This window comes from Mustela erminea, chromosome 2 (assembly GCF_009829155.1).
Source record: "Mustela erminea isolate mMusErm1 chromosome 2, mMusErm1.Pri, whole genome shotgun sequence".
In the NCBI taxonomy this organism is placed as follows: Eukaryota; Metazoa; Chordata; class Mammalia; order Carnivora; family Mustelidae; genus Mustela; species Mustela erminea.
In genome coordinates this window covers 30,429,188-30,444,649 of record NC_045615.1, presented here as the reverse complement: position 1 = coordinate 30,444,649, position 15,462 = coordinate 30,429,188, and the positions used below count along the sequence as shown (strand labels likewise).

General features: G+C 33.1%; 1 protein-coding gene across 1 annotated transcript; it reads left to right on the top strand.

Annotated features, from left to right (window-relative positions):
* The first annotated feature begins 14,196 nt into the window (after nucleotides 1–14,196).
* On the top strand, nucleotides 14,197–14,594 carry LOC116583026 (cytochrome b-c1 complex subunit 7-like). The gene has a single exon (XM_032330944.1). The coding sequence runs from the start codon at nucleotides 14,224–14,226 to the stop codon at nucleotides 14,557–14,559; it is 336 nt and encodes a 111-aa protein (XP_032186835.1). The 5' UTR covers nucleotides 14,197–14,223; the 3' UTR covers nucleotides 14,560–14,594.
* The last annotated feature ends 868 nt before the right edge of the window (nucleotides 14,595–15,462 follow it).

Here is a 15,462-nt window from a genome sequence, read left to right as displayed (position 1 = left end):
GCAATACAATAAATCTCTGTGTTTGGGGGGGTGGTTACTGTCTCTTTACTTGTTTGTTTTTACAGACACTTTTAGAATTTTTATCTGGATTACAGAATAGGTATACAGAAAATTCTATTGTGTAATTATTTAGACTTCATTTCTAAGGCTATATTTAATAGATATGAGCATGAATGCTGAAATTTTTAACCTTCTACTTACACAGTGGCTATACTCCTAGGCTCTAGAAATCACCAATGTAAAAGTTAACCAGACCATTTCTTTTCTTATATCAACTGTTTGAGTTCCTTACAGATTTTGGATATTAATTTGACAGATGTATTGTTTACAAAAATTTTCCAATGGGTACATTGTCTCTTAATTGTTTCCTTTTGTGAAGTAATAGGCAATTTATATAGCCTATATATTTGTTTTACATTTATATTATATTTTGTTTTTGACCCTGGTTACTGACAGAACTCCCTTGGAATTTTTAGGTGATAGGGAGTGTCTTTTGTTCCAGTAAGTCAACTTTTGGTGAGCCCCATCATAGCATCAAAATGGGAGTTGGCCACCAAAAAGACCAAACAAACCATGATTAGAAGCCTGGACTTTCTGACTCACCCTTCATTTTTCAGAGATGGGAAAGGGGCTGAAAATGGAATTAATAATTGATGATACTTGCATCATGAAGCCTCCAGAAAAATCACAATAGTATAGGATTTAGAGAGCTTTTAGTTTGCTGAACATGTAGAGGTGCTGTGAAAGGGTGCACCTAGAGAAGGCACAGAAACTCTGTACTCTTTACACAAACCTTGTCCTAGGTATTTCTTTCATCAGCGTATTTATTAGTACCTTTCATGATATCCTTTTATAATAAACATAAATGTGTTTCTCTGACTTCCATGAGCCATTGTAGCAAATATTTAAACACAAGGAATGAGTCATGGGAACTCTGATTTATATACAGGCAGTAAGAAATGCAGGTGACAACCTGATGCTTGCAGCTGGTATCTGAAAGGGGATGGCAGTCTTGTAATACTGAACCCTTCCAGTGGGATCTGATGTTATCTCAAGGTAGAATAGTGTCAGAATTAAGTGAAGTTGTAGGACACTCAGCTGGTATCAGAGAATTGCTTGGTGTGGGAAAAGAAGCCTCACACATTTGGTGACCAGAATTGTCATAAGTGTTCTGTGTGAGCAGAAAAACAAAAACAAAAGCTAAAACCAAAAACAAATTAAAAAAGGAGGAATGTAGATTTTCTTATAGACATTTCTTTTGGAGAGAATTTTAATCTGATGCAATTCCATTGGCCTATTTTTGCTTTTGGTGCCTATGTTCTTTTTGCCATATTTAAAAGTTCGTTGTCAAACCAATGTCAAGAGACTTCCCCCTATCTTTTATTTTAGTAGTTTTATGTTTTCAGATATAATGTTTAAGTCTTAATTCACTTTGAGTTGATATTTTTGTATATGGTATGAGATAAGGGCCCAATTCCATTCTTCTGTATATGGCTATCCAGTTTTCCTAATAACATTTATTGAAGAGCCTGTCCTTTATGTATGGCATGTCCTTAATGTCCTTAATGTGATGCGTAACCACTGTTACACATCAATTGACAGTAAGTATGTGAATTTATTTCTGGGTTCAATTCTATTCCCTTGGTCTATATATATGTGGTTATGTTAGTGTCCTGCTTTTTTGATTATTGTAGCCTTTGAAATAAGGTAATGTGCTTCTTCCAGCTTTCTCTTCTTATTCAAGATTGCTTTGGCTGCTTGGGACTCTTGTAGTTTGATAGGAATTTTAGGATTTTCTTTTCTCTGAAAATGCCATTGAAATTTTCATAGGTACTGCATTGAATTTATAGATTGCTTTAAGTAATATGGACATTTTAACAATATTAACTTCCAATCTATAAATACAGGGTATCTTCTCATTTGTTTATGTCTTCTTTAATAATAATCAATGACTTCTAGTTTTCAGGGTGCAGTTATTTTGCCTCCATGGTTAATTTATTTTTAAGTATTTTATTTTTTATTGATGCTATTTGTAAATAGGGTTGTTTTCTCAATTTTGTTTTTAGATAGTTCATTGTTAGTGTATAGAAATGCTACTGACTTTTGTATATTGATTTTGCATCTTGCAACTTTCTGAAAGTGTTAATTAGATCTAACAGTTTTTTGGTATCATGTTTAAAATTTTCTGTTGATAAGATTATATAATCTGTAAAAGGGACAATTTTACATCTTTCTTTCTGATTTGAGTATCTTTTATTTCTTTATCTTGACTAATTGGCTAGGACTTGAAGTGCCATATAAAGTAGTGGTCAGTGGGCATCCATTTTTTGTTGTTATTGTTGTTTTTCCTAATCTTAGAGAAAAGATTTAAACTTTTCACCATAGAGTATGATGGTAGCTATGGACTTTCATTATATGAAATTTATTATGTTAAGATGCATTCTTTCCATACCTTATTTGTTGAGAGCTTTTATCACAAAAAGGTGTTAAATTTTGTGAAGTGTTTTTTTCATATATTGAGATGATCATATGATTTTTCCATCATTATGCTAATGTGGTGTTTTATATTTATTGGTTAGTATAATGTTGAGCCATACTTGGACTTAAAAGATAAATTTCACTTGACCATGGCATATGATCATTTTAATGTACTGTTTTGTTCAGTATTTTCTTGGGAGGATTCTGCATGAGGAATACATTCGCTGGAGATATCAGCCTGCAATTTTCTTTTCTTATAGTATCTTTTTCTGGTTTTGGTACAGGGTAATTCTGGCTTCATAAAATAAGTATTTTATTTTATAAAATAAAATTGTATTTTATTTTATAAAATAAAATTGTATTTTATTTTATAGAGGGAGTAGTCTTTCCTCTTTAATTTTTGGAAGAGTATAATAAAGTTTAGTGTTAATTCTTCCTTAAAGTTTTGTTAAAATTTATCAGTGAGGTCATCTGTTCCTGAGATTTTCTTTGTTGGGAGGTTGTTTTGTTTGTTTGTTTGTTTTTTACTGTTCAATCTTCTTACACATTTGTTTGTTTTGTTTTTCTACTTATGGTTCAGTCTTGATAGATTTGATATTTCTATAGATTTGTACATGTCTTCTGGTTGTTAAATTTATTGAAATATAATTGTTCATAGTACTGTTTTATGATCTCTGTATTTGTGGTTTCAATTGTAATATCTGTTTCATTTCTAATTTTAGTTATGAGTCCTGACTTTTTTAATTTGTTGGTCGAGCTAAAAGTTTGTCAACTTTGTCCTTTTCAAAAAGACAACTCATTCATGTTTTCTATTATTCTTCTGGTCTCTGTTTCATTTATTTCCACGTTGATCTTTGTCATTTCCTTCCTTCTGCCTTCTACTATTGAATTAGGTGTTTTCTTTTTTCCCTAGTTCCTTGAGATATAAAGTCAGACTGCTTATTTGAGGGTTCTTTTCTTAGTATAAACATTTGCCATTATAAACTTCCATGTTAAAATTGTCTTTGCTGCATTCTATAGGTTTTGATATATAGTGTTTCCATTTTTGTCTCAAGATATTTTTTTATTTTTTATTTTATTTTTTAAAGATTTTATTATTTAATTTTAAAAATTTATTTTCAGCATAACAGTATTCATTTTTTTGCACCACACCCAGTGCTCCATGCAATCAAGATATTTTTTTAATTTCCTTTCTGATTTTCTCTTTGATCTACTGGTTGTGGGTCAGAAGGGTATTGTTTCATTTTCATGTATTTGCAAATTTTCTAGTTTTCTTTGTGTTTTAGTTTTATACTATTGTTACTGTTGGGGGTTCCTGACATGTTTTCAACCTTCTTAAACTGGTTAAGTTTTGCTTTGTGAATACCCAACTTTTGTATCAATGTGGACAGGGCCAGAGGAGAGGAGATTATGCTGAGTGAAATAAATCAAGCAAAGAGAGTCAATTATCATATGGTTTCACTTGTGGAGAATAAGAAATGACATGGAGGACATTAGGAGAAGGAAAGGAAAAGTGAGTTGGGGGAAATCAGAGGGGGAGATGAACCATAAGACACTGTGGACTCTGAGAAACAAACAGGGTTTTAGAGGGAGGAGGATTGGGGGGTTAGGTGAGCCTGGTGGTGGGTATTAAGGAGAGTACGTGTTGCATGGAGCACTGAGTGTGTTGCATAAACAATGACTCTTGGAACATTGAAAAAATAAAATTAAATTAAAAAAATAATAAAATAAAATAAGTTTAAATAAAATCTTTAGTTACTGCCATAAAATATATATGTATATGTTGTTTTGTGTCCTAACATATGATCTAGCTTGGAGAATGTTCTGAACATGCTTGAAAAGAATGAATATTGGGCAGCTGCTAGATGGGGTGTAAGTCTGTTAGGTACATTTGGTATACTATGTTTCAACTTTGCATTTTCTTTATTGATTTTCTGTCTGGATGATCTATCCATTGTTGAAAGTGGAGTATTGAAGTCCCCTTCTATTATTGTATTGCTACCCATTTCTTCCTTCAGTTCTATTAACATTTGCTTTGTATTTAAGTACTCCAATGTTGAGTGCATGTGTATTTACAATTGTTATATCCTTTTGATGAACTGACCCCTTTGTTATCATAAAATGTCTTTCTTTGTCTCTTTTGGAAGTTTTTGACTTAAAGTCTATTTTGTCAGATATAAGTATTATTTCTTCTATTCCTTTATGGCTATCATTTGTATGGAATATGTTTTTCCACACCTTTGCTTTCAGCCTATGTGTGTCTGTAAACTAAAGAGAATCTCTTTAGGCAGCATAGAGTTGTATCTTGTTGCTATTGTTACTTAATCCATTCAGTTACTGTACATATTTTGATTGGAGAACTTGATTCATTTATATTTAAATTAATTATTGATAAGTAAGAACATACTATTACCATTTTGTTGCTTTCTGTCTGTCTTTTAGTTCCATCGATCCTCCTCCTTTTCTTACTGTCTTCCTTTATGATTTAATGATGTTTTGTAATGCCATATTTTGATTCCTTTCTGAAATTCTGGACCCTGGATCTCTGGACACTAGCCTGGTAATAGGGTGAACCCAGAATCTGGGACTGCAGGGGACAGTCTGGTGTTAGGAAGGGCCTGGAGTCTCGGTCTGTGGGGTCTATTCTGGTGCTGGGGCAGACTTGGAGCCTGAGGCTGTGGGAGTCAGCCTGGCACTAGGTTTGCTGAGACAGGACTGATGCTTGAGTCAGAGGTAAATTTAGGTGTTCACATCACTCTTCTCTCCCCATAAGTAGGATATCTCTCTCTGGAGTGTGCTGCTTGGGCTCCGATAAAGGGTGATTGGGTAATGTGAAATTACCTTCCTACTTTCTTCAAAACATCTTTTCTTATTTTTGTACTCCATCTAGGTGCTGTAATCTTCTACCTGGATTCCTTAGCTCTTGTGAAGGTATTTTTATGAATGAATAACCACTCTTCTCGACTCAATTTATTTTATTTTTTCCTTTTTGTCCCACTTCAACTACCCTCCCTTTTCCACTGCAGCAGGTTGGCCTATTTAATCTGTGGCTATGCTTTATAACTCAATTGCAGAATCTTGTGATGCCTGCTCCAAGATGTGGTACATCGTGTCCTTGACATTTGTTTTTACACCTGAAATTTCTTAAGTTATTTTGTAGGGTCTTATTTTGTATATTGGGGCATTCTTTTTTCTCTAGGCCAAATCCCATCAACAGAATTTCCCTTTAGAATATGTTTCATGGCAGAGTGTTGAGCAGTGGTTCAAATGTTGGTGCAAATGTTTCATTCACATCTACACTCCACTGCTCAAACACTCACCAAATATTTAACGTATGACCCAGTATTCAAAGGTGTTGATTTCACCTTTATAAAATTATATTTGGTCATTAACCATAATTTTATAGCATTTTGTCTTATTCTGAAGAAACAAATTTTAAATATTTAAATGTATCAGATCAATAATTTATGAGACTCAGTTATTAGATTATCAGACTAAATATTATCATACCATAAGCAAGATACTTTAAGTACTTGACAATATAATATTATACATAATATAAAATATAATTATTGTAAATAGTGCCTTTTTTTTACAATTCTGACATTAAAGAGAAGGATTAACTACCATCTCACAAGTTGCCTGTTAACATTTTCTTTTTTGGCTTCTAATATTATAAATCCATCTATATCATATTTTAGTGTAATGTAGTATTACAGAAAAGATTCTCATATACAGAACATGCGTGTCCTGCCCATATGTGTTTACTGATCAAAATGACACTTTGATTAAAGGTCAACCTTTCAACTGTCAGCTACTTGATTTCTTAATTTTCAGCATTCAAAAGAAGCATTTCACATAATTTCTTCCAGATCCAATTACTACATAAAAATCTCAAGTACACTTTGTGCACTCTGGTAAACACAGCATTTTTTTCTCAATGTCCATAATTTAAATAATAAGTTTCAATATGGTTTATTTAATATCAAATCAAGAAAATTCAACTAAAAAATTGTATAAGAGCATTAGTAGATAGATATGTGAATGTTTATGTTCTTCAATAAATAGAAACATAAATTGGGAAGTCAAACAACTTCCTTGAAATAAGGAGCAGCTACTCTGCTTGAGCCTTGATCATTTCCTTTTTATGACTCTCATTATAGCCAGATTAAGTTACATAAACTAGTTTATATTCTAGTTTTTGTTCAACATATGTCAATCTCATTTTGATTATTGTTCACATTTCAACTATTATTTTAGTTTTGAAAGCATTTTAGGTTTATGTATAGTTAAATAAAGAAATTGTGTATTTTTGCATAAATTCTTATTGTTGAATCAAAGCACAAAAGAAGGTTATAAGGAAAATAACCAAGAAGTTATAACAAGCAAGAACAATGCCACAGTATAGATTTTCAACAACAAAAAAATAAACATACTGATTTATATTGATTTCTTTTATTATCATTATTGAAATTAATACCTTGCTTTAAATTAGTTGAGAACAGTGGCCATCCCTAAATATATTAGTAAGAAATTCTCTTACAAAATTCAAAAAAAGGCAATTCATGACCAACTTTGGTCACTTTGTTTATCATTACAGGCAACTATCCTCTCTAAGGTCATAATCACGGACATGGGGATTCATTCCACAGAAGCCATTAGACCCAATCTTCTCATGTCTCTTCCCAATCCCACCTCGATCACACCCTCAATCACACTCCAATCACACTCAATTATATGTTTAATTATTCTTAACCTCATAACCAGGTGGTAAAGGGAAAAGGAATTGAAACATGAAATAACTAATTGTCGATCTCATTTAAACAGAATGTAGTCCTAGTTTTGGTTCTTCCCCACTCACCTTTTGCAACAGCAAAAAATAAAGGCTGTAATTTGAAGCCTGAAGATCCATCTGAGGAGGTTGAGTTCTTAAAGAATCTTAAAAAACAAAAATGTTTATAAAAGCCCATTAATCCCAGCACCAAAGGGTAGCTGAAGAACCACTGCAAATGAGAAACCATAGACAAAGACTATTTGCAACAGGTGAGTTGTGTGAGTGGTTTTAAATTTTACCAGTTTAGGAAGATCACAGGAAGCTTCATTGGATGACCCAGCTTCTCCCCTGTCTTACAATAGTAGACCACACTAGCTTTGCACTGAGGACGCTAGAAGGAGAGGTTTTCTACCCAAGCCATATTAGGTAGGTCGTAATTTGTTAAACTTTCAATTTTGTCGATAAGATCAGACACTAATATATTCTTATGTAGCTAATCTGTCATTGACCAAGAAATCCTGACTTCTATGGATATTTGAAGATATTTAAAGAATTACACTTATGAACAAGTAAAGAGTAAAGAAATTCAATGAAGGACTGAGGGGAAAAAAGCACATTGAAAATTAGCTAAGAAGGATTCTTTTACAGCAGTAATAATGAGACTCAAAGGAAAGAACTTTAACAAATCAACAACATTTCAGAAACTAAATTTTGGCCCCTCAAAATATCTAAGGGTAATAATGATACAAAAGCAAAAAATATAAATGAAAAACAAATGTCATAGGTTGCAGAATAGAGAGTGTGATGTAAATAAAGAGTAAAAATTAGTAAATTCAAGAAAAGATTACAGAGAACTATTATCTAAATATAAGAAGTCCTAGAAGTAGATAAAGAGACTGATGGAAAAGTAATAATGTAAAAAATAATTCAGAAGTTTCTCTAAACTGAAGCATATTGATCTTAATTTAAAAGTTTCACTGAATCCCAAGGAATAAAAATTTTAAAAAGGACACAAATCTAGTTATATGAATAATAACAAAAGATAAGAAGAAAATTCTACAAATTTCCATAGGCAAAAAACAGATTTCTGTCAAAGAAATCTGAAAATAATTATGTTAAAAATTTTTAATTTGCAATTTGAAATCTCAACAAACCAAAAATTGTATTATATAAATACTGTTGCAAAAAAAAAAGTCTGCAGTTCAAAGGTCATAGAAAACAATCTGCAATATAAATAGTAGTAAGTACAATATTAATGTTTTACAAAGTAATAATCCTTGCTTTTCTCTAAGTCAGTGTTCAACTTTTAGGAGTCTGTTCTTAGTAATTAATATAAATCAGTCAAAAAATAAAAGCAAAACTTGAAAACATGTTTCCCTAAACATCTTCAGCTTTCTGAATCTACTATTCATACTTTTCTCTACAACTAGAACATTTCTTTCCCTTCAAATGGTATAATGGACTCTGCCTAGACTTTAAATTTTCAGTCATGTATGTTCTTTTTCTGAAGATTTTGTTAACTGTTCCCCTCCAAAATGCATAGTTTTGTTCATCATCTCTCTTGTTTTTTCCATTACTTTTGTTGACTCATTTTATTGAAAAATTTTCTTTACAGTTCTCTCCTTTTATTGAAAGAATGTGGGTTATAATGCACTTTATTCTTTTTTAAAAATATTACTTTATTTTTTCAGAGTTCCAAGATTCATTGTTTATGCACCACACCCAGTGCTCCATGCAATACATGCACTCCTTAATACCCACCACCAGGCTCTCCCAACCCCCTACCCTCCTCCCCTCCAAAACCCTCGGTTTGTTTCTCAGAGTCCACAGACTCTCATGGTTCCTCTCCCCTCTGATTTCCCCCAACTCGCTTCTTCTCTTTTTCACCCAATCCTCCATGTTATTTCTTATGATCCACAAGTAAGTGAAACCATATGATAACTCTCTCTGCTAGACATATTTCACTCAGCATAATTTCCTCCAGTCCTGTCCATGTTGATACAGAAGTTCGGTATTCATCCTTTCTGATGGAGGCACAATATTCCATCCTATATATGGACCGTATCTTTTTTATCCATTTGTCTTTTGAATGGCATCTTGGCTCTTTCCACAGTTTGGTAACTATGGTCATTGCTGCTATGAACATTGGGGTACAGATGACCCTTCTTTTTACTACGTCTGTATCTTTGGGGTAAATACTCAGTAGTTATAATGCACTTTATTCTTTTCATTTACTACATTCTTCTCACTTGTCACAGCAGTGGACTTACTTTAGATACATTACTGAATTAACATAGTAAAACTTGCTTAGTTGAGTACTCTTTGGAGAAAAAAGCTTAATTCAAATGTCCTTGTTACAGATACAGATGGATTTTACTCTCATTTGTTTTTCCATGATTTTTAAAGTTTCTGCATTGCTCTATGATTTGAATTCAATTAGACACAAAGAACATACAATGAAATCAATTCTTTAGGTCATAACATTTGAAAATATTCTTCATAAAATATTAATTTATTTCCATTTGCTAAAATTTTATGTCTTTCATTCATCTTTTAGGACTGTCTGATGTCTGTGCAAATACCCTCAACTTTAGAGATTAAGTCAAATTGATATCATTTTAACCATCTATTATTTTCAGACAATGAAATTTCTATTTTAATCTAAATGTATATTTTATTTTATTCATTTATTTTTGAGGTCCCTGAGTTAATTTATCTCTTTTCAAACTATACTAAGATGGCATTTTTAGATTACTGTAATTTCCCTTCCTCTCTTTTTCCTTTTCCCCTCATTTCTTGTGTCTTTCTCCGCAGCCTTCTGTTAATTCCATAGAGTGAGAAATCAAAAGAGTGAAAGCTATCAATGCATCAATGCAGCCATTTTTTAGAGCAATAAATCCTGTGACCAAGATCTGAAAGCAATTTAACTATTATATGTAAATATTTATAAAAAGGAAGTTCAAAGGTTGAATTGTCTTCTGCTTTGGGAACCTGGGATGCAGGGAACCTAAATGGTATCAGTTACACAGTTGGTTATTTAAGAGACAGTCAGGATACCTTTATTCTGATCAGAAACAGAGGTCAGGGATAATATTGCCTATAATTCTGTCTCCCAATCTATGTCATTTCATATATACATTTTTATATTGGACCACTGGACATTCAAATGCTTTGAAAAGTACCCTAACTTTCTGGTCTAAAGTGCTTATGTTGAAACTGAATCTCAATTACCTTATTTTTCCGAAGTTACTAACATGACTGAACTCTTTCAATAAAACCAGGATTGTTGATGATTGAGAAAAGGGCAATAAAAATAAAACGAAAAGGTCATGCTAAGGCCAGAAATAATGAATTGAAATGAAAGTATATGATCCCGGCATTCATATAAAGTAAAATCAACCGTGAAAACTCACAATAAGCCGAAGGCTATGTGCAAAGTATAATAAGGAAAAGCTAGTCCTAAATGAATCCCCAAGGAGACTATGCAGAATACCTCTCTGAATGAAAGGTGAATTATGAAATACTTGCATTTGTTGAAATTATTTAAAATGATTGAAACAGTAAGCACACTTTGGCATGTATTTAGTCACTTCAGGGCACTGATATGTTATTAGTATTCAATGTTAATGCTAGTGGGCATATTTGTACAAAAAAAAATCTTCTTTCTTTTTTTTAATGATGTGAATGCAGTATTGTTTCCACATGCATACATCCCTCTATAGGCTTAATGAATGTATTTGTCTGTTGGCAGGTGCATACATGTATTGTTAGATTGAATATGTGATTGATAGTTCCTTTTTCAGAAATGCAAATTGAATGTTTTTAAAGCATTTTAATCTTACCTTCAACTATGCTAGAAAATAAATGCTATGTGGTTCACCCCCTTTGTAAGGATAATGCAAAATAAACCCCTTTCCTCACAAGTGTATAATATGATCACTCAAGTGCTAGATTCATCATTTGGGAGTATGCTACATTTTATGTGCCGCTATGAGGGACAATGTATGTTTAGTAAAGACAAGTCACATAATATCATATTTTTGAGCTCTAGGGAATAAATTGTCTTATTCATCAAATGTGTGTTAGCACCAAATATGTTAGTATTATCATAACAATCACTGTAGATATAGTAGTGAACAAAAAGTATAAAACTCCTCATGTAACATACATTCTAATGGAGATTAGAGAGAAAAAATAAACAGGATGATGACTTAATATGCAATATTAGATAATGATAAGTGATCTGGAGAAAAATAAAGCAAGTAAAGGAAATGGATGTTGCTTAAAGTAGGATATAGGTATTTAAATAGTGTGGAACAAATAGAACCATATATATTCATACTTATGAATGAAATGATATGATGTCTGGCATACTCTTGAAAATAATCTTCAGTCTGATTCAAGGATATAGGAGGAAATACAGATGAAATAAGATTGATTATGAGTTCATAATTTTTTTATATCTGTGTTAAATATACACGATTGTTTATAATATGCTATCTGCTTTTGTAAAAGTTTGAAAATTTTCATAAGTGCAATAAAAGTACTCATAAAGTATTTCACTGAGAAAATAACATTGGAATGAAGAACGAAGAGAGTTGAAGTATCCAGATGGAGGAATAACAATTACAAACTCTTGAAATGCTTGCATGCCTGGAAGACTGAAGATAAAGCATTAGGGTGCCTACCTCAGTTGGTTAAGCATCTGCCTTCATTCGACTCCAGTCATGATCTCAGAGTCCTGGGACTGAGCCCCACATGAGGGCTCACTGTTTAGCAGGGAGTTTGCTTCTCTGTCTCTCTCTTTGCTCCTTCATTCCACTCCTTCTCTCTCTCTCTCTCTCTCTCAAATAAATAAATAATATTTTAAAAGATGCAGGGTTGCTAGTGCAGAATGACAGAAGTTGATAATATTGTAAGATCACATCAATTAAGAGAATAAGAACCAGGTTGTGTAGGTAATTATAGAATTTCTCCATGAGTAAGATGGGAAGCTGTTGGAGATTTTCAGCAGAGAAGAATGTAATCTGATTGATATTTGAAAAGGACCACTAGGGCTGCCTTATTTAGACTCTCCTGAAGGCAATTATGAAATTATGGAGATCAGTGATTTTGTTATTTTATTTTTTGTTTGTTATTTCAAAATGCAGAAGATGGTGGCTTAGACCAAAATGGTACTAATGGATTTAGTTACAGATGGTCAGATCCTGGATATGTTTGCAGGTAGCACCAATAAAATTTCTTGAAGAAATAGAAGTGAGTTGTGTTTTATGAGAGAAATAAAAGATTCTTGGGAAATTATGAGTTTGGTCCTGTGCAGATGGAAGGTGGTGGGGAAGGCTTTTCTATTAACTAAGACAAGGCTATAGGAAGACTAAATTGGGACTGATGGGATTGTCTTGGTGGTCAAGGGAGACATCAGTGGAAAAGCTATTAATGTTTTGATCTTTCAGACTTTTTTTAGAGCTATGCAGATGAGGATCAGGTACTAAAAGAGGGACAGACTTGTAGTAAGCATGCAAGATTTTGTTTAAAAAAAAATTGGAAAAAGCAGAGAGTTTATATTTCTGAATAGTACTTCCATAAAACATTCAAATAGCTCTAGTTCTTAAACTTAGTTTCAGCTTAAGCACAAGGAACTTATAGATTTGGTTAGTGCCTTCTCTTCCCGGCAGTGTATCTGAGTGGCAGACTATAATCATAGCCCATGACATCATATGCATCTCTCAATCTGCAAATCTATAGAAATAACTTTTACATGGTCATTAATTTGGCACCTGCCTCATATCATGACTTTTTCTCTAATTACATGTTTGCTTTGAAATAAGATAGTTTCTTCCAATCAGTCTTTCCATTTAAAAAGGGCTTTCACATTTATTATATGATTTAATGCTGGCATTGTAGGAACTTTGCAGAAATATCATTTTTCTCATTTGATAAATGCAAAACTTTATATTAAGGGGTTAACTGACTTCCTCACAGCTAAGACTAGCTTGCACACAACTAGGACAGCCATCTAAATCACCTAAATCCTTTGTATATATTACTATTATTCTATTACTTGACTATATATATAAAGACACATAAATAAATTTTATGCAAGTATAATCAATTTACAAAATTTTATAATATATAAATATACACAAAAATAGTTATCTATCTGCACACACATACAAGCACACACACTTCAATTTTCTAGCACTGTACATAAAGCTACCCCCCAAATTAGTGGTATTAAACAAAAAATTATTACATTATGCTTACAGACTCTGACTTCAAACATTTAGTATTTATTGCATGATGAATGGGAGCTAAGATTGAAAGTTTCAAATAATTAAGATCACTGGAACACCTGGAGCCTGGACTCCTCTGGATACTTTAAGTCACATACCTTATACATGGGATGGTATGACTTGAACACTGAATTTTCTTGGGCCAGACAATTAGAATGCCTCATACCTATGTAGGTTGAGTTTTCTCCCAGCATGACAACTTCTGTGTAGTTGGAATTCTTACACCAAGACTCAGGACTTTAGTGATTGAATGTATATTTATTTAATGAATATTTAATGAAGAATGAATATTTAAGTGGGAAAGGCCCTTTATTACATAATCTTAAAAGTCACAAATAGCCACTTCTGTCAACTCTATCAAAATATTCACAAGATTCAAGGGAAGGTACCATAGAACTTTTTTGTCAAAGGGTGGGGCATAAAATTGCTATCTATAATAGGCAACCAATATTTTATAATAATTAGGTTATATATATTACAACAAGATGGCAGCCATTTTCATCATCAGCCTCTTTTAAGTGATGTCCTAATGGGAAACCATTTACCAGTCAGTTCTGGAAGTTTCAGAAATATTTCTGGTTCCTTTTAAAAATTGTTATAAAAAAGTTGCAGAAGGCATTGGGCCTAGAGCGTCCTCCAGGACTTACCCAGCAGGCAACGCAGCAGTCTCGGGTCAAAATGGCGAGCAGGCCTGCCATTGCAGCATCAAGCCAGTGGCTGGAGGGTATTCGAAAATGGTACTACAATGCTGCAGGGTTCAATAAACTGGGGTTAATGCGAGATGATACAATACATGAGAATGATGATGTGAAAGAAGCCATAAGAAGGCTACCTGAGAACCTTTATAATGACAGGATGTTTCGCATTAAGAGGGCACTGGACCTGACCATGAGGCATCAGATCTTGCCTAAAGAGCAATGGACAAAATACGAGGAGGATAAATTCTACCTTGAACCGTATCTGAAAGAAGTTATTCGGGAAAGGAAAGAGAGAGAAGAATGGGCAAATAAGTAATCATGGAGTTGAAAACTGTCATTGTCTCTGCCCTCAAGTATTTTTAAGAAGTTGAATAAAGCTGAAATGTACAATTTAGAACTAAAAAAAAAAAAAAAGTTGCAGAAAATGTAGATTTATATAAATGTGTATTATAACATTTATATTGCTATTTTGTTGATTGCTTGCTAAAAAAGATTAACTTACCTTGAAATGAAAGAATCAATTAAACAGTGTGGTAATGTGTACCATGGTCCTAATTCTAAAAATCTATGAAAAGTGCTTAGGAAAAGAATATGACTTCATCTTGGTGTGAGGAAAATCAGGCCTGTCTTTCTGGGAAATGAGGAAGAACCTTTCAGATAGATGGAACAGGATGTATCAGGTGTGGTGTTCCTGGGTGGCTTAGTTGGTTAAGCATCTACCTTCAGCTCAGGTCATGATCCCAGAACCCTAGGATCAAGCCCTGGATCAGGCTCCCTGCTTAATTGGGAGTCTTCTTCTTCTTCTGCCCCTCTGTCCACTTGTGTTCTCGTTCCCTCTCTCTCTCAAACAAATAAAAAGTTTTAAAAAAATGTCAGGTAAGAGTTTAGATAGAACATGGTCATTCTGATAATCTGAAAACTGGACAGCATTGTTGGAGCTTAATATATGGGATAAATGGTTAAATGAGATCCAGAGCAAGAAGGACCTTGTAGGACCTGACAGTGAAGAGTGTTAAGCAGGGGAATACCCTTTTAACTTTAAGTCCATGCTTCCTGAAGTATAGGGAAAAGAAATCAAACTAGAGAAAAAAGACCCAGTTAAACAAGGTGAGAGATAATGATGGCATGAGCTAAGGGAGTGACATTAGAGATGAGAGTGAGTTAAAGGTATCAAGACATATTATAAGATGCATGGGGGATAGGAATTGGCAATCAGAAG

Excerpts from the sequence above, each read along its gene's own strand:
- LOC116583026 (XM_032330944.1), top strand. The coding sequence starts at position 14,224 with ATGGCGAGCAGGCCTGCCATTGCAGCATCAAGCCAGTGGCTGGAGGGT.